The sequence below is a fragment of the Arvicola amphibius genome, chromosome 18 (assembly GCF_903992535.2).
Source record: "Arvicola amphibius chromosome 18, mArvAmp1.2, whole genome shotgun sequence".
Taxonomy (NCBI): Eukaryota; Metazoa; Chordata; class Mammalia; order Rodentia; family Cricetidae; genus Arvicola; species Arvicola amphibius.
Window position 1 is genome coordinate 31,676,883 of NC_052064.1, and position 23,772 is coordinate 31,700,654.

Below are 23,772 nucleotides of genomic sequence, written 5' to 3' on the forward strand. Positions count from 1 at the left end.
GTTCAGATCCCAGCACCCCACCAGAAGCTCAGGAAGACTCTCACACTAGGGACACCCTAGTGCGGCAGGTACCTCCGAAGCAACATTTCTACTGTGCATCTTTTCTTGACTTCTCCCTCTCCAGTGCGGCTCACAGGAACCAAGTACGCCTGTGGCACAGGAGGCTGTGGGGCTTGCACTGTGATGGTGTCCAGGCACGACCCAGTGTCCCGGAAGACAAGGTAGCTCCCCGAGGTCCAGAAGCCAGAAGAGGAGTCTGTCTCTGTCTGGCTTCCGATCTATCCTGTAACTATCAAAGGCCAGATCCTCAGTGTCTCCCCTTCTTAGATCCTGACGAAAATCCCCACAAATGCCGTGAGCCCTCTATTGTGATAACGTATGAACTAATAGTCCTCTGCTATGGTCATGTATGAACTAACAGCCCTCTGCTATGATCATGTATGAACTAATAGTCCTCTGCTATGATAACGTATGAACTAATAGTCCTCTGCTATGATCATGTATGAACTAACAGCCCTCTGCTGTGATCATGTATGAACTAATAGTCCTCTGCTATGATAACGTATGAACTAATAGTCCTCTGCTATGATCATGTATGAACTAACAGCCCTCTGCTGTGATCATGTATGAACTAACAGCCCTCTGCTATGATCATGTATGAACTAACAGCCCTCTGCTATGATCATGTATGAACTAACAGCCCTCTGCTATGATCATGTATGAACTAATAGTCCTCTGCTATGATCATGTATGAACTAACAGCCCTCTGCTATGATCATGTATGAACTCATAGTCCTCTGCTATGATAACGTATGAACTAATAGTCCTCTGCTATGATCATGTATGAACTAACAGCCCTCTGCTGTGATCATGTATGAACTAATAGTCCTCTGCTATGATAACGTATGAACTAATAGTTCTCTGCTATGATAACATATGAACTAACAGCCCTCTGCATATCACTTGTGGGGGACCATGATTCTCCCAAGGCTCATCCGTGTACTCCAGGCAAAGAACAAAGACAAGCCAACAGTTTGTTTCCTACTCGAGGAAATGGAGGCTCAAATTGAAAAGGAGATGTGTTCAAGGCCATATAACCCTGCTGATCAACAACTTGAATACATAGTTTTTCTGACCTGGAAGCTAATTCTCTCTCTCTCTCTCTCTCTCTCTCTCTCTCTCTCTCTCTCTCTCTCTCTCTCTCTCTCTCTCTCTCTCTCTCTCTCTCTCTCCTTCTCTTTCTTTGCTTGCTTGTTTGTTTGTTTCTGGTTTTTTGTTGTTATTGTTTTGAACTGGGACCAATCTTTGAAAGGAAGCATCTGAGCCATGATCCCACCCCTTAAGAGTCAAATTCTAGAACTTGGGCTCCATCCACATCATCGATCCATACCAAGACTGCTTCAGAACACATATCACCCCACACCGTTAAATGATTTTTATGGAGAGAACTTAAATTAATAAGGAAATGAATTAAAATGCATTGATACGCGTAAAAGGCAAATAGCCTTTGCTTGTGATAAGGTCATTGCTCTAAAAAAGACTAACAGAAGCTCAGCCACCCTTCTGGCAGCCCGGGACCATTCCCGCTGCTCCTAGGTGGATCTGTTTTAAGACTGTAAAGATTTCCTGAGGTTCAGAACATCTGAGTTCACACTGAGGACCCCCAGTTCTCATAGATGGCATAGAGTGAAGAGAGGGCTCCCACCCCCATGGTCCCCCAAATCTGTCAATACCCTACTGTCCCCCAGTCATCTGTCAAAGGCGTGGGAGGGTCTCCACCTCCCTTCACAGTTCCTGGTTCTCCACAGGGCAGTACTGCCACTTCACTCGGGTTGTTTTGTGTTTCTCATACAAAGACACTTCTCTGTCACGGCATGTCTGGTGCCCCTGTGCTCCCTACATGGGGCTGCTGTCACCACCGTGGAAGGCGTAGGAAGCATCAAAACCAGGCTCCACCCCGTGCAGGTAAGCGTACATTCTAACGTCCTCATTTCTGAGCTTCATCTTACCGAGTGCGTACAGACTGTGCCACCTCCGCCTTCGAGGTCACTACGAGGCACGGGGAGTTTGGAACTCCTGATGAACAGGGAGATGATATCCACTCAGCAACTTCAGAGAAAGCCGAGAACCCACCTGCCTGCATTTGATTAAATGCATCTCTCATTACTTTTTCTACTTATAAAAATATAATAGTATTAAGATAATATAAAATAATAGTATCAAGATTTTAAAAACATTGCCTGATACCTATTCTACTACAAAATGGATTAGATACTGAACGCAAGCTGTAGCATAAATGCCTCTGAGGGGCTGGGGATGTAACTGTTGATAGAGTGTGTGCCCAGCATGCATGAAATCCGTGGGACTACATACAAACCTGGCAAGTTGACACGTATTTGTAACTCCAGTGCTAGGGAAGTAGAGATAGAAGGGTCAGGAGTTCCAGGTCATCCTCCACTACCCAGAGAGCTCAAGCACAGCCTGATACAAGAAATGCTGTATCCAAAAGCCACACCAGGGTTGGAGAGACGGCTCAGTGGTTAAGAGCACTGGTTACTCTTCCAGAGGACCCGGATTCAATTCCCAGCATCCCGCATGGCAGCTTATATTGGCCTCTAAGACCAGTTCCAGGGACTCTGGTGCCCTCTTCTGACCTCTATAGGTACTACACACACATGATGCACATGCTTTTACTCAGATACACACATGCACATCAAATATATATATATAGAGAGAGACAGAGACAGAGAGAGACAGACAGACAAAGTCATACTAAAAAATAAGTCTCCAAGGCTAAGAGGATAAAATTTGGAGACTGTTTCCTGTAACATAGAGGTTTTAGGAGTAAAATCAGAATTTGCATACAAGGTGGGGCCGATCATTACCCCCACCAAAAAACAAAAAAACAACAAAAAAAAAACAAAACTTAGCCAGCTGCTGCTGAAGGAACAAAGTTGGATTTGAGGTAGCACTGGCATACACTATGTCCCTGTCATTGACACAGAAGTTTGGGGAGGCACAGTGAGATCAACCCACATTCATTCTTTGAAGGCAGGAGCAGCCCAGGTGTCTCTTGGATTAACCATGTGGGATTTGATTCCAAAGAGGGGAGCTAAGGTGAAGGACCCAGAAAAGTCTCCCCGAGTCTGCCAGGAAGTCATATAAGACACAGCAAAGTCAACACACTGGAATCCTGGGCATTTTACTCTAAATCTAGAGCCAAGTTTCCCAAGCTCTGGTGTTCCCAAGAGTCACCAGGAGCTTGCTGAGAATTCAGATTCCGAGTCAAGACGTTTGGAGCAGGGTCCTGAGTGCTGCTCCTCGGTTTTGTTTCCTAGAAGAAACCAGTGATTCCAGACCATAGACCACACTTTAAATAACAGAGACCAAAATCCTCAGGCTTTGGAAGCTGAGCTCCCTTTGAGCCAATGCAAAAAAAAAAAAAAAAAAAAAAAAAAAAAAAAAAAAAAACCATTAAAGAAGGGGACACGGAGTCGGCGATGGTCTCCAAGCCAATCAAAACCACACAGCCTTTTGTGAGAACTTAAGAGGTGAAAGATGCAGGTACTCGGGCTGGAGAGATGGCTCAGAGGTTAAGAGCACTGCCTGCTCTTCCAAAGGTCCTGAGTTCAATTCCCAGCAACCACATGGTGGCTCACAACCATCTGTAATGGGGTCTGGTGCCCTCTTCTGGCCTGCAGGCATACACACAGACAGAATATTGCATACATAATAAATAAATAAATAAATAAATAAATAAATAAATAAATAAATAAATATTAAAAACAAAAATATGCAGGTACTTGCGGAAACCAGTTTTGAAACTTACCCATACTATAGTGAGAGAACTAATAGTTCTCTCCTTCCTGGAGAACTCTCCCCACAGGGAGAGCAGGCTGCACTCTGCTAACTCCCAAATAGAAGGGTCCGAGTATTTGGCCCTGAAAAGCAATTAAAATGATAAGATATGGCTTCCGAGTCAATGCCTTTGGGATGCCTGAGAAAGGGGTGTGCAGAAATGGACAGAGGTGAGGCATATTTGCCCAGAGTGTGAGTTCTACCACCAGAAGGGCACAGGCTGTGGACCCTGGAGATAACTAGTGGCACCAGGAACACAAGGCTGTGACCACAAATGTACCCCTCCAGGAGAGAATCGCCAAGAGCCACGGCACCCAGTGTGGATTCTGCACCCCCGGGATGGTGATGTCCATGTACACGCTGCTCAGGAACCACCCACAGCCCTCCGAGGAACAGCTCATGGAAGCCCTGGGGGGTAAGTCTGACCCGGGAGGCAGGAGGAAGGGAAAGGTACTTCCGGCTTTCCCTCCGCCATCTCCAACATCATCCCAGCTCTGCTCAAGTCCCAAGCCACGGTTATTTCTAAAACAGGCCTTGCAGAAACAGCAAAAGTTGTCATCTCTGCATACAACAATTCATAATAAGCCTCTCATCTGAAAGAATCTTGTAGATTTGCAACAGGTTTTTAAATTTATTTATTTTTATTTTAAGCGCATTGGTGTTTTGCCTGCGTGTACGACTGTGTGAGGGTGTCAGATCTTGGAGTTACAGTGGTGAGTCACCATGTGGGTGCTGGGAATTGAACCCAGGTCCTCTGGAAGAGCAGTCAGTGCTCTTAACTGATGAGCCATCTCTCCAGCCCCAGGTTTCTAAGTTTTAAGTTCATAAACATACTGGATTAATAAGCATCACCTTTGTGTGTATCCCTAAACAATCGTCAGTTTATAGGTTGAAGACAGACAGGTGAGGTGAGGGCAGATGTGTTCCTTATCTGCCAGCTGCTGATGGTTATTCCTGCTCTCGCTCTCTCTCTCTTTCTCTCTCTCTCTCTCTCTCTCTCTCTCTCTCTCTCTCTCTCTCTCTCTCTCTCTCTCTCTCTCTCTCTCCCCCTCTCCCTTCCCTCCTCTCCTTATCTGTCAGCTGCTAATGGGCATTCCTCTCTCTTGCTCTCTCTCTCTCTTTCTTTCTCTCTCCCTCTCTCCCTCCCTCCCTCCCTCTCTCTCTTTCTTTCTCTCTCTCCTGCTCTTCCTCTCTCTCTCCCTTGTTCTTCCCAGTGCTCTCCTTTTATCTCTTCTTTCAAGTGGAGAAACTCAGAGCTGAGCACAAGCTCAGAGATAGAGTGACTGACAGCCATGTGCAAAGGCCCAGGGCTCAATCCTCAGCAAAATAATAATTAATAACTACAACCAGAGAATCATATCAATTCCCTTAACCCCACCTTCCTTGGGTCCCTCTTCAGCAGCCCCTCAGTCCTAAAGCATGGCCAAGCCCAACTTATCATTCTTCCTATTCTACATGACTCCTTCCAGACCAAGCTCCACCCCATCCCGAAATCCTACTGCTCTGAGAATTCTATCCGTTCTTTACTAACCCAATAGCTTTCATATCCTTTGAGCCCAAACTTCTCAGACTGGTCACCCTAGATGAACTCTAGTCTACACTGACACCCCCCCATCCTCTCCATGACCTTTAGGCCTTCATCCTTGGGAACAGGAGGAGACCAGACTTTGTCATTCAATAGATTGGCCCTCGGGCCTCTTCAGTGAGGGTTCTCACCTGTCTCCAGATGTGCAGGCTCCAGAGTCATAAACACGTTCCTACCCAATATATCCAGGTGAGCCGGAGGCAGTGACTTGGCCACACCTGAGAGACCGTCTATCGGCACCTTCGGAATTGCCTAAATTTTCTGTTTTAGGCTCCCACTGTCTTACATAATTTGAAATACAGTTATCGCCAATAGCTAGACATCAGGACTAGAGTCATAGCTCAGAAGCAGAATGTTATCCTAGCATGCCCAAGGCCCTGAGTTCTATTCCCTAGGACTGAAAAGAAAATGTGTTGGATCTATTTCAACTTTTAAAAGAAGCCAGTAGTGTGGCTGGAGGTATGAGTCAGTCATTAAAAGTGCTTACTGCTTGCTCTTCCAGAGGACCTGAGTTCAGTTCTCGGTGCCCACATGGGGTGATTTAGAACCACCTATAACTCCAGCCCCAGAAAATCCAGCACCGTCTTCTCACCTCCAACCAAGGACATCTACACACATGCACACACATACCCATAAGTAAACAATAATCTAAAAAACAAGTTGGTAGAAACAAGAAGCTCACAGCCACGCTTCTCCTCCACTCAGGTAACCTCTGTCGCTGCACTGGGTATCGGCCGATTCTGGAAAGTGGCAGGACCTTCTGCGCGGTGAGTACACAAGAACGGGTGGGTGGAGACGTGGCCTACAGAGCCAGAACGAGAAGGGAACACAAGAGTGAGGTTTTTAAGACCATCACAACCGACTGTAAGACAGACAAAGTCATGAGGCAGGAGGAGGGGGCTCACTGAAATGTTGAATCTTCCTGAAAACCAGGTGGGCATTACCACCACCTTTGATGTGGTCTAGATCCATGGAGGGAAGTCAGCTGGGCAAGGCATCTATCCAAGGCAGGCAACGTGATGCCTACAAACGCTTGGAGTCAATCAGATGTGTTTCGATGAAGAAAGTTCCTTACAAAAACCCAACCAACTAGGAATTCGTGAACAGATAAGGAAGCTGAAATTGCAGCGTCGAAGCCAAAATCCACTCCAACCAAGATCACAGGGTGTGGCCTCCAGAAGGGAGGGTGCTTCCCTGGTGAAAACCAAATGGGTCTTGTTTGGCAGTTAGTAAGAGTGCAGCAGATAATTATTAACGTGGGTAATGCTGTTGGCAGTATGGCTAGCATTTGACAGACACTCAAGACGGGCATGTCCGATGGCCCTCTGCTGAGAACGGGATGGGTGTGGGCAGGAAACTTTAGACAAAAGGAACGACATCTTGGAGGAGCCCCCTGTAGTTCTTAGCTGGCTATTCTCAAGAGTCCATAGGAACATGCGATAAAGTTTTTCTGGACAATTCTTTATATAGTGTTTTAGGCCAGGTGCAGCCCTTTCTGAGATAATCAAGGGATGGTCTTAGGAGCCAGCGTCTGCACACAAGATCAGAGGGTGGTCATCGAGCAACACCTTGTGGAGAAAGTGAACATTGGACTTGGGTATTCACACGGGCATCTGAGACCGCTGAAGGGATGTATAGGAAGAGAAACCAGAAGCCACGAGTCAAAATTTCCGTTTATATTTTTTCCTCAATTCCACACACAGTAGAGATAGACCTGGAAATGCACAACAGGTTTGTCCCACGTCCCCGAAGTCAGGCAGGAATTCTAGGCATGTGCGTCCCAGATTTCTATTGCCTCAAGAGGAGACCAGATTAGACATGCTAAACAGCGAAAGGAACAGACTGTAAACCCAGTAAATCATGGCTGTAAGTGTGAAAACATGCGTGAAATACCAGGAAACAGGCTGAGTCAACTCCTTCCCCTGAAGGCGTGTCATCTGCCTCTCCCAGTACACAGATTCTGGAGATAAAGCCAAAAATGAGTTCCAATAGCTCAGCCTGTAGCCAGACAGCCAGTCTCAGGATACTTTACTGGGTGAAGGAAATCCAGCCAGGTGGGATACCTCAGGCTTTTTATTGCCCTCTGAGCCCAAAGAAGCTCAGCTTTCCTCAGCCACCACTGGCCCATGTCCAACTCTGAGGGTTTAAAGGGAGCAAGAAAATGCTGCTTGCTCAGCCAACTGCTCTTATTTCTTGGGCAGAGTTAGCAAGTTGCTGCTCAAAACACCAAGAAAGACGGGGAATTCAAAGGTTGCAAGGCAGAAGAAGCCGTCTGAGGAAGAAAATACATAGAGGCGGTTTGCAAAGGATGGAAATGGAGTTGCTAAGTGGGAACCCCTTTAAAAACTGCTGTCTGCTCTTCGGAGCAATTTCTTTTTGCATGTTGCTTTTCTCTTTCTGAAAGTTTCCATGTGAATGATAGAGAGCCAAGTTCCAAACCTTATATGTGCTACAGCGGCTGTATTGTGGTCATCCTGAAAAATACCATAAAAATGTATTCTACCACTAGAAATTACCCTAAAATAACTCAGATGTGAACATGATGTTCTGATTGCAACGAACGATGTTCACCTACTGATTATGCTATAGAAATGTAAGATATAATAAGTACACCTCAATCCCAAATACAAAATGCCAGAGGGCACTGGCTGCTTTTTTAAACTTCTATACATCGTGTTGTCCTATATAACTTGTTTATATGACATATATTTCATGTTATTTTATGAAAATAAAGAATATGGGCTGGAGAGATGGCTCAGGGGTTGAGAGCACTGGCTGCTCTTCCAGAGGTCCTGAGTTCAATTCCCAGCACCCACATGGTGGCTCATAACCATCTGTAATGAGATCTGGCGCCCTCTTCTGGTGTGCAGGCGTACATGCAGGCAGAACACTGTGTACATAATAAATAAATAAATCTTTAAGGAAAAAATAAATGAACAAAGCAAAGGGAGAATTGCTTGGTGTTATCTGTCTAAGTAGAAAGTGACTTCAGAGGCTGAAGTCTCACTTATATTGTTCACACCTTCAAGGAACATCCTTATTTGCCTATCAAAAAGTATTGTTCATATAAAGCACTTCATGTTCTCAGGAGCCAAATGGTTGTCACCAGAAAGGGACAGGAAAATGCTGCTTGGATGAGAAAGAAGATGATTCCCTTGGAGCCAAAAGTGACGTGAGTCCCTCTGTTTTGTTCTCTTGCTGTGTGTTTCTTAAGGCTTAAGACTCAGCTCTGGGAGCGGGTGTGTGCATTCGAGGGGCCGCTCCCCTCTTTGTTTGCTGCCTTCCCAAGTACTGATGGGAACCAGGCACTTTGCAGAATGCTCACACAAAGACCCGAATCTGATTTCCCCTTCCTAGTCTGAAAGGCTGGAACAAAAGGAAAACAAAAACCTCTTAGATGTCAGAATGGAACATCTACTCCTTGAGGGACGAGTGGCCTCCTCAGCTAGAAACGGAGTTCTAAAGCTGTCCCTGCTCACACAGCTCTCCTCTGTCCCTGAGCCGAGGCAGAGACAGCACTGCCACCTCAGGAAGCTAAGGGCAAGATAATGCCAGCCACCTAGAAGTCCAGCTCAGTATCCCAGCTCCGGCTCTACCATCTGAGAGACGCTCGTTTTCAACAAAGCTCCACAGACAAGTTTTCGCAGGAGTCAAGTAGAGAGGTTGATGGGCGCCTAGCTGCCCACCCCACAGGCTGTGAGAGAGCTCAGAGCAGCCCTGGGAAAGCCTCCCCTCGTCCTCTTCCTCCGTGTTTGTAGTGGGGAGCTGCAGGCAGGTCTGCTTTTCGTCCTGCCCGGCTCCCGCATGGTTAGCTTTACACCCGAAATAACAACACATAAACTGTATTCATTTAAACACTGCCTGGCCCATTAGTTCCAGCCTCTTACTCACATCTTGATTAACCCATATCTAATAATCTGTGTAACACCACGAGTGGTGTCTTACTGGGAAAGATTCAGCACGTCTGACTTGGTGGCTGGCTTCATGGCGACTGGCTCAGAGAGGAGAGTCATGGCAGTCTGACTAACTTAGGAGAGGCATGGCATCTGACTGAGCCATCTACCTCACTTCCTTCTTCCTGTTCTACTCCACCCACCTAAGGGCTGGCCAATCAAATGGGCCAGGCAGTTTCTTTATTAGCCAATGGGAGTCCTCCATCACATGTTCACGTCCTTCAGATCTGCTTGTCCGTACCGCCTCTCCAAAGAAGGTGTGCGGTGGAATGGGGGGTGTTACCCTAAGGAGGCGAGGTGCACACCACCACAACGGCTCATAGATCAACACTTGGCAGAGCCAATGCATCCCAAAATCTACTCCCAACCTTGAAGACTTGGGCATGCAATTTGAGCATCCCTTGAGCGCTGGATACCACTTGGCTTACATGAAGCCCAGTGAGTCTAGATGTATTTAAACGAGAATACATCTCGGTATTCGTTCATAAGGAGAAATGCAAATACCAAGTAAAACGTCATCGTTTCTTTACAGTAACACACACTAGGATATAAAGTTCTGTGGAGGAGGTCGAGGGCTGGGCAAGACACAGCAGTTCACCGGGGCATCAGCTGCATGCCTAGGTGTCTGCCCCTGACGTGCCCTTCCTCTTAGTCTCTGGCCATCTTCGGTCTGGACAGCTGTTAGGTCTTGGCCTAGATCCTGTTGAGGACTTCTCATTCTTTCAGGGCTGACTCATTGTTTGGTACTTTAATTCTTTACTCTCCTGAAAAGACAGAAACAAACCCCTTCCCCAACCCTAATTTCAGGGAGGTTCTCTTTTGACAAGTTACATCTGATCAGATGAAAAGCCTTCTTTTAGTTTTATAGGTTAGTTCAGATTAAAAGGCCATGGTGCTTAATGATCTGTCATCTCTTCTAATTAAGAGGTGTCTCCTGTTCAAATCAAATCCTTATCAATTTCTACGGTATCCATAGCCTTTCTTCTGTGGAAACAAAAACAAAACCCTTTCCCCACCACAACACATGTCCTGGTTTCCATTCTGAGGTCAGTATATAGAGTATATTGACTGATTTAATTCTGTAGTTTTTTCTACTATCCAATGTCTCTCCACAGATGTTGTTTCTTTCCCATTACCATTCAGAAAATTTTAAGTTAATAAAGAATTATGCAATCTATTTCTGGGATATTTCCAGAAATAGATTTATCACCCCTTTCTGTTTATTTAACATATCCTTTAGACTTCAATTTTATCTTTCTATAACTGCCCGGCTAGCCTGTAGGATGGTGTGGTACACCTGTGACATGCTTTATATTATAAAAAGCAAAAAAAAAAATGGTTTTATTTTCTAAGAGACATATGCTGGGGCATTGTCTGCCTTTATTTATACAGGTATACCTATGATGGATATAACACTTTAGCAAACGTGTGATTAGCAAATCAGCCCTTTCTGAACACAAAGCAGTTTCCCATTGGAAACCTGAATAGGTATTAGTGGTGTGGTGTACATATTTTAGTTTTACAAATTTTACAAAGTGAAACACATTCATCTGCCAGATTTTGTTCTGTTGGTGTCCTTTCCTGCAGGCGATGGTGTTTGGTTGTATAAAGAACAAGTAGGACATTTCCTTATAATTTCCTTGGCTCGCTGCCACATGATGGAAACATTTGCTAATGACATGATTTTTTCTTTTTGAAATTCTGAGGCCTTCAGCACATTTCCAATCAATACTTGATCAATTTTTCCATTACCTTGTGCAAGAAGACCTGGCAGACCCGTATGGGATCAGATGTATGTTGTGTATATGGGATGATTCCTATTCCTGATTGTATCTTGTAACTAAATAAATAAGAAAGTCAATTCTGGATTATCTAGTATAAATTCAGAGGTTTTGATTTGCAAAACTACTCTTTCTACATATTGTGAATTGTTAAATACGTTGAGAGGTTAGGCTGTTAAATTAACTCAGAGATCTTTTCCACGTAAGTTTTTAAGTTTTTACTCAGTTTATGTGGCAAAAAGATCCATTCTAAGATAATATCTTCCCTATGTATTAAAATTCCTTTAGGGGAATGTTTAGAGGGTAATATGACCAGAATGAAGTTAAGAATTAGATCCACATGTGCTTAAAAAAAACATTGTTTCTAGAAATGCCCTATCTGAAATCCCTTTTAAGGTGACCTTATTTGCCACAATTATAACAGCTGACATTTTGATTTTTTTTTTCAAACCACTGGAAGTCACCTCTCCTACCCAAGCATCATCATGGTTATGAGACTCAATGTCAATCCAAAGGTGCTGACCTTGCCTTTAATAGCCTAATTATCCTTTGCATAGAGAATTAGCATTCTCAAAAGCCAGAGGTTCAATTATTATTTGTCTAGCTTCTGAATTTGTTAACATTCTATTTACTGCTGAAGTCAATCTTCGTAAGAAATTTATAAAAAACTTCCTTTGGGCCTTGTATAACTTTAGTAAAGGACTCAATGTTTTTCCTATTTCTCCAGTTCTGTCCCAACATTCAAAACAGCTGGAGGGTATAAATTCAAGGTGTGGTCATCATATAGTGATTGTCTTTCTATAGTAGCATAATCTCCTTCTCCAAGAATTTGATCTTGGGAGATTTTCCTTCCTCTAGCTTTGCTCCATTGTTAATAATCTTAGCCTCTTCTCTGAACCAGGTACTCTGTTCTAATTGTGGACCAGGCTCTAAAACACCGTTAATCAATTCTATACAGTCTTTAGGGATTCTTCTATTACAAACTGACCACGAGTTTAACATTTGCTTCACAAAATGAGACTATTGTGTCCTTGAATCTCCTCAAATCTTTCATTGGCACAAGAGTCCAGTTAGCTATAACAGAGCCTCTGCCATTTGGCAGTTCCTGTAATCTTACTGGATATATTAAGGTTGGTTGTTTGAAATCCTCAGGCTGTTCCTCTCTGTTCTTGTAATGCAATGCTAAAATTGGTTCTCCGTTAAGTTCCTCTGTCTAAAATTTATGTCTCTGTGATCTATTTTATTATATTTATCTAAGGCCTGTATCTTAGCACTCAGATTAACCAACTATTTTAATGATAAGACAAAAATGATAAAGCTGATCATGTTTACAATCGACATTACATAAATCCCATCTAAATTAGATATTCTCTCATTTATTTGTTCCATTTTCAAACTGTCTAGCATATTATCATACAGAGACAAAAAATCCCCCCATTGTAATTGTTTTTTCCTATTTTAATGTGGGGGAAAACTCTCTTTTTTAACTAATTCCTCTCTTCAAGAATTCCCGATTGTTTTACCAACCCTACCGACAGTGTTGATGAAGATGTGAGGCTGATGGCTGCTGCTTAGAACAGTAACAGCCTGACTGGATTTCAAGGCAGCCACCTAGTTTGGCAGCAGCCTGAGAAGGGGGTTCAGGGAGAGCCTGCAACCCACAGTGAAGAGAGAGAGGGAGGGAGGGAGGGAGGAAGGGAGGGAGGGAGGGAGGGAGAGAGAGGGAGGGGGAGGGAGGGAGGGTGGAGGGAGGGAGGGTAGGCGGTACTGCTTTTCTTGCTTTACTTCGCTCTTTTCTGTTTCTTTTTTTCTCTCTCTCTCTCTCTCTCTCTCTCTCTCTCTCTCTCTCTCTCGTAGGATCTGTAGAGCGCTTTGTTCAGGAAAAGCACACATGGCAGGGGACTGTCTGAAGACAGAACCAGCCAGTCTAAGGTGGATGAGTCTTGTGGCTTTTGGAGCCCAGGTGCTTCTAGAGTTTGGGTGGCAGTTGGAGACTGTTTCAAGCCAGAGGAGAATGGCTTTTTCACAAATTTGTACCCTAAACGTTGGACGCCAATTGTAGCACAAATAATAAAAACCCTGAGACAGGCACTGGGGTTCAACCTGAAGATCAGAGTAGCAAAGCATCCAAGCCACTAGAGAGTTCTTCCCTCTATGAAATCTTCAGACCAAAAGAGAGCGAGTTCCTGGCTTATCCCGCTTTATATTCCTCTCTGGTGCTGGGATTAAGGGCCTGCATGACCATTGCCCGGCCTCTATGGCTGACCAGTGTGACTGTGTTACGTCCTGGTCTTCAGGCAAGCTTTGCTTATTAAAACACAAATGAAATATCACGACGGACATTGGCCAATAAAATCTCATTCTGCAGCCCAACAAAGAGCCTTTAAAATGAGCAGTTCTTCCTGGAACCTCACAAGGCCATAGACAGACAGAAAAAAAAAAAAAAAAAAAAAACAAAAACAAGACGAGGTGTGGGAAACGGCAGATGTCAGGGCATTTCAACGAATCACCACAAGCACCCTTCAAAATAAGCATTACCTCCATTTACTCTTTAGAAAGGTTGAGACTTTTCAGCGAAAAGGTCGCCGGGGAGGGGGGTGTTAAGAGTGACCCAGACCTGTCAATCCCAATGTCTGTCACCCTCCTCTCTACTCACGGACACCCACCTGCACCCATGCCCCAGAGTCCCGTTCTCTTATCTCCTCACGAATGTTTCCTGGCAACAAGTGTCCTTCAAAGCTGAGGCAGATGTGAGGGAGGCAGGATGTCAGATGGGTCCATTTCGGCTCTGTTTTCATTTCCTGGTCGACCAAAGGGAGATTATAACTTTATACAATTATCATGAAGATTAAGTAACATTAATATGTGTAAAAGCACTCAGTAAACAGTAGTGCCTGTGTGTTTACGCAGAAAGGTACGTTTAGAGTCATTTTCCCTGAAACTGTGGGCTTCCCCCACAGAGCGTTCTTTAGGTTGTGAAAGAGGGGACAGTAAGCTTCTTTAACATCTGGTCATGTTCACAGATATCTTGGCATTTCCCAGGATGCTCTCTGCAAGAGCTAATGGCCTTCCTTCCTTCAGTATTATGTGAGTGGCTAGTTAGTCTCTCCCTGGCAATGACATTCCCCCTTTAAGCTGCTAATGAGCTCCCTGCTCTGGGGAAAATGAGAGACTCGTGCATCTTGCCTAATTCTGTAGAGAATTGCAGTGCTCTTTCCAGTTGAGCTGAGCTGACACAACCGTCTGCTTCTTTCTCCTTTGAAGATCTGCACGGAGCTATTTGCGAAAGAGGAGTTCCGGCCCTTGGACCCGACCCAGGAGCCCATATTTCCCCCAGAACTCCTGGTAAGACAACGTGGGTATTTCACATGCTTGTTTAAACACCTCCGATTATAAACCCAGCTTTGTAAATCTACCATGTCCTTCAGGTGGTATGTCAAATTGGAGAAGTAGTGGCTGGGATCCAGAAGCCTGCTCTTCCCAGCTCTGGCTGACCTTCCCTAGGCCTGAGCTGGGACTTCTTAAACATCACCCTACCATTATTGTCATCACTGCGTCCCTGATGGCGGCTTTGCTAAGCATCTGCCATGTTTTTCGGGGAACGCCACTACCCTGAGTTCAAGAAGCAGCTCCCTCTCTTCTTCCCCTGCCCCCTGTTTTGAGGGCAGTTTCCTCACGGCCAGAAACAGGGGCGCCCCACTCCACGCTACCTTCATGTGTGTGTTGACCCTCCTTCTCAGGTGTCCGCGCCTCTTTCTATAAAATGCTTTCCTCTCTCTTATTAAATGTTTCCTTCTAATTTTAATGATGTCTTTGCCGGTGTGTCTGTGTGCGAGTGTGTACACCTAAGTGTCTTTGCCGGTGTGTCTGTGTGCGAGTGTGTACATCTAAGTGTCCTTGCCCGATGTAGAGGTGTGAGATTCCAGGAGCTGGTATTACAGGCAGTTATGAGCCACCCTACATGGGTCCTGGGAACCAAAGTAAGGTCCCCAGCAAGAGCAATACATGTTCGTAGCCCTCTCCAGCACCCAGTACCCTTTTCTGAGAGAGCTCTGGCAAGCTTACTCATTCATATATGAATAAATGTATATATATTTGAATGAATATATGTATATACATGTGTGTGCGTATATCTATTCAGCTACATGCCAACACTGTCCTAAGTACCAACTCTATGGCGAGAAACAAAGCTCACAAAAACACTGCCCTAGGGGAGTTTATAATCTGGTAAGAGACAGGCGATACTCAAAATAAGAGGTGAAGACAGAATTTGTGAATTAGACATAGCGGCACAAGCCTTTAATCCCAGCACTCCCAAGGCACAGAAAGGTCGATCTCTGTGAGTTCAAGGCCAGCCTGGTATTTACAGTGAGATAAATAGACAGGAGAAACATCACCAAGCAGATAACGAAGCTAGGCTACAGGTGGTCTCACTTTTCAGTGATATGGCCATAGAAGCCACCTCTGAGGAGACAATGTTTGAAGAAAATTCTAGAAGGAAGGATGGAGCCAGTCGTGAGGAGATATGATGAAAAAAACTATCTGGGCAGTGGAGAATGAGTGTGAAGGAACCAGAAGCAAGGTAACAGCTGGCCTGATGCTCAAGGACCGCGCTGAGCCAGCCTGGACAGAGCAGAAAGAGAAAGGACAGTCAGGAACCATCAGGGAAAGTCATGCTAGACTTCCCACTGCTTGGCTTCCTCTCTGTGGAAGAGCCACTGTGAGGGAGGGTGCCTAGAGGGGGTCACGTTCCTACAGACATCATATCAGGATCCTTCTTGCTGCTGAGCCAAGAAGCACCCAAAGCAGGAGGCAAAGGAAGGGAAGAAGGGTTGCGCCCTCAGGGGATGAACAACATGCAGAAGGGCAGTGGCTAGACTAGGCTAGACCTCTGGTACAGGACTCTGGACGTGTCTGGGAAGAAAACCACACAGCTTGCTGGTGGATGTGACGTGATGTGGAGAAAACAGGAGTCAGCCTGACCCCGGAACTGTGCACAGCTAGAGGGTACCAGTTACAAAGACAGACAGACCTCCAGAGCAATGAAAGTTCCTTTGGGGGTTCTACTTCAAGGGCTGAGGGAGGGGCTGGGCATGGGGACCTCAGTTTGGAGCAAATTAAATGTGGGATGCCCCTGAAACATCTAAGAGGGGGCAGATGTCAAGACCTCATTGAGGAATGATTTGAATATTAGAGGGAGAATCCAGACTGAGGTTATTAACGTAGGATCATTAGCGCAGCTGCAGTCGTAAAGTCAGGAAACTGGATTAATGCTGAATTAGCCCATGCTCGGCGGTCCGTGGCAGGCGCCAGTTCGCAGTGTTACTTGTTCCTCAAAGGCCATCTACTTATAAGAATCCAGGCTTTCGCCAGGGGACACAAAGAGTGTCTTTCTGCCTAAGTGGACCCGAAACCCTGAAGTCGTCCTAGAGAGACACAACCCACCAAGGACCTGATGTGGCCCAGGGTGACTGCCGTCCATATCCTGTCATTTGTCTTCAGAGGATGGCGGAGAACCCAGAAAAACAAACCCTGACCTTTTACGGAGAAAGAATTACCTGGATCTCCCCAGGAACCCTCCAAGACCTCTTGGAGCTGAAGGCAAAGTACCCCGAAGCCCCTGTCGTTTCAGGCAACACGTCTCTGGGTAAGTGACAACCGTCTTACTTATTCTGTGGTTGAGGTCTGGCTGAGCTTCCCGGTCCCTGCTCCATCCCTGGTCTACTTTTTAGAGATGAAAGTTTTGTCCTGTTTCATGAATCCAGTGATCTCTAAAGCTGATTGGCACATGCCCTAGTTGTATTCAGGATGACCGGTGGTGGGTAATGTATAAGAGGGTTTCTCTGTGTAGTACTGGTTCTCCTGAAACTCTCTTTGCAGACCAGGCTAGCCTTGAATTCAGAAATCCACCTGCCTCTGCCTCCTTAGTACTGGGATTAAGGGTGTGCGCTAACACCACTCAGCTGTCCCTTGTTATTTTATTAAGGTTAAATATTGAGTAGGCATAAGAGAATATTATAGAATATCTGTGGATGTGTTAATAAACACACTTCGTGAACACCTACACTCATTTTAATAACTTTGCTTCACATACACATCCGTAACCCAGTGGGAGAATGCTAGCCTAGCCTGTCCAAGCTCTGGGTTTGATCCTCAGCATTCCCCACAAATTTGTAGGCCTCTGTGATAAAAGGAGAGGTACCCCACTGCTCCTCCTTTCCCTTCCCTCTTGACGGCGCCCTACAGGTGAACTGTGTTGTTCTATTGGCCAGTCTCTCCCTCATGTCTGAATCCCTAAACAACATGGCTACTAGTTCTGTGCATACTGCACAGAGACTGTCACTATTCCTCTGAAATTTGTGTTTTTCAGTCAGCATTTTTTTAAAGATCTACTTATTTATTATATATACAGTGTTCCATCTGCATGTGTGCCTGCAGGCAAAAGAGGGCACCAGACTGCACATAGTCATGAACCACCATGTGGGTGCTGGGAATTGAACTCAGAGCCTCTGGAAGAACAGCCAGTGCTCTTAACCTCTGAGCTATCTCTCCAGTACAGTTCAGTCAACATCCTTGACCTGAGACTCATCCCCCTCATCTTGCCTGTACCTGGGTCCTGCTCCATTATAAAGCACAGCATGGTTTTCCCTGCCGTCTTTCATGGGAAGGCAACTATTGAAATAGCGTCAGCTATTGCCAGCCTCCCAAAATTTTATAAACACCATTCTTTTTTATTGATTTTATTGAGCTACACATTTTTTCTCTGCTCCCCTCCCTGTCTCTCCCCTCCCCTTCAACCTCCTGCCATGGTCCCCATGCTCCCAATTTACTCAGGAGATCTTGTCTTTTTCTGCTTCCCATGTAGATTAGATCCATGTATGTCTCTCTTAGGGTCCTCTTTGTTGTCTAGGTTCTCTGGGGTTGTGAATTATAGGCTGGTTTTCTTTGCTTTATGTCAAAAAAGCCACTTATGAGTGAGTACATATGATATTTGTCTTTCTGGGTCTGGGTTACCTCACTTAATATGATGTTTTCTAGCTCCATCCATTTGCCTACAAATTTCAAGACTTCATTTTTTCTGCTGTATAGTACTCCATTGTGTAAATGTACCACATTTTCCTTATCCATTCTCTGGTCGTGGGGCATTTAGGTTGTTTCCAGGTTCTGGCTATGACAAACAATGCTGCTATGAACATAGTTGAGCACATGTGCTTGTGGCATGATTGAGCATCCTTTGGATATATACCCAAAAGTGGTATTGCTGGGTCTTGAGGAAGGTTGTTTCCTAATTTTCTGAGAAATCACCACACTGACATACAAAGGGACTGTACCAGCTTGCAGTCCCACCAGCAATGCAGAAGTGTTCCCTTTACCCCACAACCTCTCTATCATAAGTTGTCATCAGTGTTTTTGATCTGGGCCATTCTGACAAGTGTAAGACGGAATCTCAGAGTTGTTTTGATTTGCATTTCTCTGATGGCAAAGGATGTTGAGCATTTTCTTAAGTGTCTTTCAGACAATAAATGCCATTCTTTTTCCATAAAACCCAGAACCTCATATAAGCTCAGCTGGTTTTTACCACTGAGTCGCGCAAACATTCTCTGTTTTGTTTTGATTTTGGCTTTTTGATTGCTGCTTTGAGACAGGGTCTCTGGATGTCACCTTAGCTGGCTCGGAATTCACTATGTAGGACTAGGCTCGCCTCTCACAGATTTTGAACTCACCTAGCTCTGCATCCTGAGTGCTGGGATTAATGGTGTGCACCACCACGCTCAGTAATATTGTTATATGCAGCTCCAAATATCTTATATGCTTCTGTGAAAGAGCATTTTAAAAGATTCCCCTTTTGGTACAATGTAGCAAGAATATTAGTAAGTAAATCCATACATTGGGCAAAGCGGTATATGGGCCATTGCTTTCATATCTATACACATTAATTATCAAGGTTTAAGCTTTTTTTTTTTTTTTTTTTTTTTTTTTTTGGTTTTTCGAGACAGGGTTTCCCTGTAGTTTCTAGAGCCTGTCCTGGAACTAGCTCTTGTAGACCAGGCTGGCCTCGAACTCACCGAGATCCGCCTGCCTCTGCCTCCCGAGTGCTGGGATTAAAGGCGTGCGCCACCACCGCCCGGCCAAGGTTTAATGTTTTTACGAGAAATTTTCAACGTAAAAGAAAAGGCATTTTTCTCTTTCTCTAAAATTCATTTTTTTTTTCAATTAGGACCAGCCATTAAGTCTCAAGGACACTTTTACCCAGTTCTCCTCTCTCCTGCTAGAGTTCCTGATCTAAGAACAGTGACTAAAAACAGTGACGGTGAGTTCCTCATCTTCTAGTAAGAGATTAGCGCCGTGAGCCCCGCACTCGCTGAATCCGCCCCGCGTGCGTCTATCTCACGAGGCCCATCTCTGGCTAATCGTTCCTCCGCTAAAGAGGAAGTGTATCTCCGCCGCCAACCTCGCTCTCAGAGCTCCGGGGAGGAGAAGATGAGCTTTCTAACGGTTACCATTAGAGACGGGGTGCTCACTCGCAGGGTTCTGGCAAGCGCCATGGTGTCCCAGAGACGACAAAATGCAAGAGAGGAGAGATGGAGAATATCGTTGGTGCTCATGGGCTCCGTGTGTTGTAGAAACAATGACGAGGAGTCAAAGGGGACAAAGACCTACCAGCAAGCACGCCTATCTACTCATGACGTCCTCAAACGCCCCCTAATGCAAAGCAAAGTCAAACCCACTGCGTAGACAGGAATGTGCGAGAGTTGAATTCAAGATACACCACGGCAAACCTTTGAGCAAATGGGCCTTCCTCTTTTCCGTTCTTCATCGCCCAGAGCTCTTAGACTTGGGCATGCATACTTACCCAGTGGCTAACAGATTAATTCAGGGTGGAACAGGGGGTGGGGATGAATGAGTTGGTCAGGAATTTGAATTAATTAATTAATTAAGCGATGACACCCTTAACTCAAGCAACAGGGACTCCATCAGAACTAGCAACTCAGTCTAGAATGACTTGTAGGTCACTGTGTGTTTATGGAGGTCTTTGGTGGACAGGAAAGGGGCTGAAGACAGCCAAGCCACTGCCACCCAGGGGTCCTACTTTCTGGCTTCTCTCAGCAGCCCTGACAAAGGCAGGTTTCAGTGAAAACCGTGAGCCTGCTAATCCCCGCTCCAACCCAGACATTCGCAAGCCATGGGTTCCCTTCATGAGTTTCGCCAGCTTCCGCGCAGAACAACCCAGGTAGTGCGCTAAATGGACAGAGAGGAGACAGAAGGACACACAGACTGGGGTCCAGATAATCAGCCTAAGCCGACGATTGCAGCAGGAGAATGCTCTCCAGCCGAGTGCTGGTTAGCCTTCCTGCTCCCAGCTTTCTCTAACATCAAACATCGAGTCTCCAAGTCTTATAAAAGAAATAATGAAAAAAAGTAGTCGTGTTAAAGGAGAGGGTCACTTTACTCATCCCTCCTGTCCCCGAGCCACTTATTTGAGTCCCCAAAGGGGCCTTACATCTTCAACATAACCCAATCCTTCCTCTGTAGATGAAGAACAGGAGCTGCAAAAAGAAAACGCACTCGCCCAAGGTCATCAGGTTGCAAGGTCACCCACTCCCAATTCAGAAACCCCACAGCCCTTGCCACTCCCTTCTCCAGAACAGGGGTGGCCTTGCCCAGTGTGGTCCCTCAGCCAAAGGAAAGCCGGCAGACTCTGACGTCTGAGTAATGCGCGGCCCCTGCCTCGCTTAAAGCTGAAGCATGACTGCCCTCTAGTGGCCATCAGGAAACTTCCTGCGGTGCAGGGTGTGCACTGAAATCAGCTGTGCCCACACCAGCACCACCCCCCAGGGATCAAATCTTTAAATTGCGCGTGCGTCCATACCCCACCCACAGCTGGTTCTGTCTCTCTTTACTATGGACAGTCCAGCGTCGCTGTCTTTCTACCTGATGGGCCCACGCGGCACAGAGTTAAATTTTATTTTTTACTTTTTTAAATTTTTTTATTTTTCCATTCAAAAATTTACACTTCCCTCCTCCCATTCCTCTCCCGCTCCCCTACTCACCCTCGTCCCTCCCCCTCCCTCCTTAAGAGAGGACAGGGAACCCTGCCCTGTAGGAAGTCCAAGGCCCTCCCCCCTCCATCCAGGCTTAGGAAGGTGCGCATCCAAATAGACTGGGGTCCCAAAAAACCGGCACATGCAGTAGAAACAGGTCCCGGTGCCATTTATCGATGGCTTCTCAGTCCGCCCCCATCGGCAGCCACATTCAAAACTCTGAGAATCGAAACAGGTTGAAGATCTTTCCACCGCCACCAGAATGCGAGTTAAGTTCTGTAACCGGAAAGAAAATCAAACAGAAATCCTGTGGAGGGGCAGTGCGTAGGATGAAAATGGCCCAGATGGTTGGTCTGGCCTCAGCTGGAGTCTGAACTCTTGTGGGGACAGAGCAATAGAGCAGGCAGCTGGCATTCCACGCCCCAGTGTAGGGTTGAACCGTCTCTTTTTTCCATCTGTGTGAAAACCAGAAGCAGTGAGCAGGGTGTGGTGGCTCATGGACTCATGCCTGTAATCCCAACACTTGGAACGAGGGAAAACGAGGATCAGGAATTCCAGGCTACAAGCTTCGACTGTCTCAAAACCAAAAACATGCAAAAAGCCTAAGGAGGCGGTGATGAGCCACTCTGGTCTCTGTGCAAAGCCTCTGGCCTAAATAATAGCAAGATGTTTGTGTCTGGTTTCTTCCCTAATGAGGACCAGGGTCTTCTCAGGGACAAGTCGTTTGCTCTGCTAGGCTCCTCCAAAAGTATGGTAGGAATTTGGGGTTTGGGTTTTAGTTTATTGTTTTTAAAAAAAAAAACATTTTTTAGAGGCACAATCTCCTTAGATAGCCCAGGTGGGTCTCAAAACTATGATCACCTTGCCTCAGCCTCCCAAGTTCTGAGGTCACAGGCATGCTCCACTCTCTCTGGCTACAGAAGGTAAGGAGTAGGTGCCAGTCGAACTCACAGGGATAAGGAATCAACAGGACACTGGTGGGGGGGGGGGTCTGAGATAGGACCAGATCTCGTTAGAGCATCTTTTGATGAGAGGCTGGAACAGGAGACAGATACTTCAAGCTGACATTCTGGAAAGGAGAGACGATTTAGTGAACAGTTTTCAGGTGAAATTCGTTTGGCATGTGGATAATAAATAATAATAATAATAATAATAATAATAATAATAATAGCTGCTAGTCTTCTCCCATCCGGGAAGTGAGCTGAGGTTAGTGAAACAGGGAGAGCCATGGGGTGTGTGGGCAAAGACAGAGAAGTACTGTGTCAAGAATATTCAACACTGATAAAATATAGGTATGTAGGAGGGTGGGGTACCCTCAAAGATGAATCAGCAAGAGGAAACTCAAAGCCCAATCCAAAGCCTGCTAAAAACAGACTCAGGGCTATTAGTATCCAACGAGCGGGGTCAAGGTTTCATTATGAAAACTGAGAGCAGTAAAGGGTTTATTTTAAAAGGTCAGCTCCGGGCGGCTTGGGTGACCACACAGTTTCCTGTATTGGTTTGACCCCTTTCCTCCTACCGAGGAGAAATCCTCAAGCTCTTGCTCACATCCTGCCAATCCTCACAGGTTTCGTTCCAACCACCTTCAAAGCCTTGGATTACTTTCTGGTCAGTTGGCAAGAGGCAAGGTCCCAGTCCTCCTGGGTGCTGACCCATGGCTGCCCTCACCCCTTCCTGTGAGTCCCAAACATCCCCACACCCAACACCACCAACCAGCGGGAAGCCTGGGGCAGCCACGTCCTTGGAATGTGTTGGTTTTGATTGGCCAGTGTCCCTCTTGGAGGTTACGATTATCAGAGTTGGAAGATCTGAATCCAAAACGTTACTGATTTTGATTCCTATTCGGTTCTTCTTGAACTAATTCTTGGCTGTTAGATTTTGACATGTTTTCATACCAGAATATACTGAAAGGTCACACAGCACGGGGATAGTTTGCATGAAGGGGCAAACACAGACTATTTCATCTCTTGGCTTTATGGAGGCAAGGAAATAGAAACTTGGTTTGTTCGTTACTTGGGTTGAGGATTCTAGCTTCTGGCTAGAAGTCATCAGGAGCAGCTCTAGGGGAGTCTTGGGTGGTGGCATCATGTCACCCCATGACATGGCCTCTCTGTAAACCCTGTGAGAACAGTGAAGCCAGGGAGATGTCACCATTTTTCCTCACTAATGGTCTCCTCCCTCGAATTTGCACGAAAACTCTTTCCTTCCCCAAAAAAATAGCTTCTGATTTATGTGAATTTGAATCCCATGACCTAGGGATTCAAACAACTTTTGCCACTGTGTTAATGCTGTCAGATTCATTCCCCTCAATCACATAGTAATCCTAGTCACTCGGGAGAATCATGGGAGGCTCTAATAGAGTCTCTTCTATCTATTTCTTCACACCTGTCCAAAGATAAGTGTGGCCCCAGGTCCCATCTCTGGCTACCGAGGAGATGACCTTGGGACTTTTAAAATCCCTGTGCCTGTGCCTGGGGAACTTGGCTCTGCTATCTGGGTCTTGTGAGCATAAAGACCCAACTTTGATCACCAGGATCCACCTAAAAAATCTG

The 23,772-nt window shown here is 45.7% G+C and overlaps 1 protein-coding gene across 1 annotated transcript in view; it reads left to right on the forward strand.

Annotated features, from left to right (window-relative positions):
* Positions 1-23,772, forward strand: part of LOC119803936 (aldehyde oxidase 2) — a 79,428-nt gene that overhangs the window by 4,551 nt on the left and 51,105 nt on the right. Inside the window, exons 3-10 of the mRNA XM_038315435.1 lie at positions 125-221; positions 1,857-1,965; positions 4,147-4,273; positions 6,149-6,210; positions 8,532-8,615; positions 14,442-14,522; positions 16,680-16,824; positions 19,396-19,488. Of these exons, the coding sequence (XP_038171363.1) occupies positions 125-221; positions 1,857-1,965; positions 4,147-4,273; positions 6,149-6,210; positions 8,532-8,615; positions 14,442-14,522; positions 16,680-16,824; positions 19,396-19,488 (798 nt within the window). The remainder of the gene's footprint in view (positions 1-124; positions 222-1,856; positions 1,966-4,146; positions 4,274-6,148; positions 6,211-8,531; positions 8,616-14,441; positions 14,523-16,679; positions 16,825-19,395; positions 19,489-23,772) is intronic.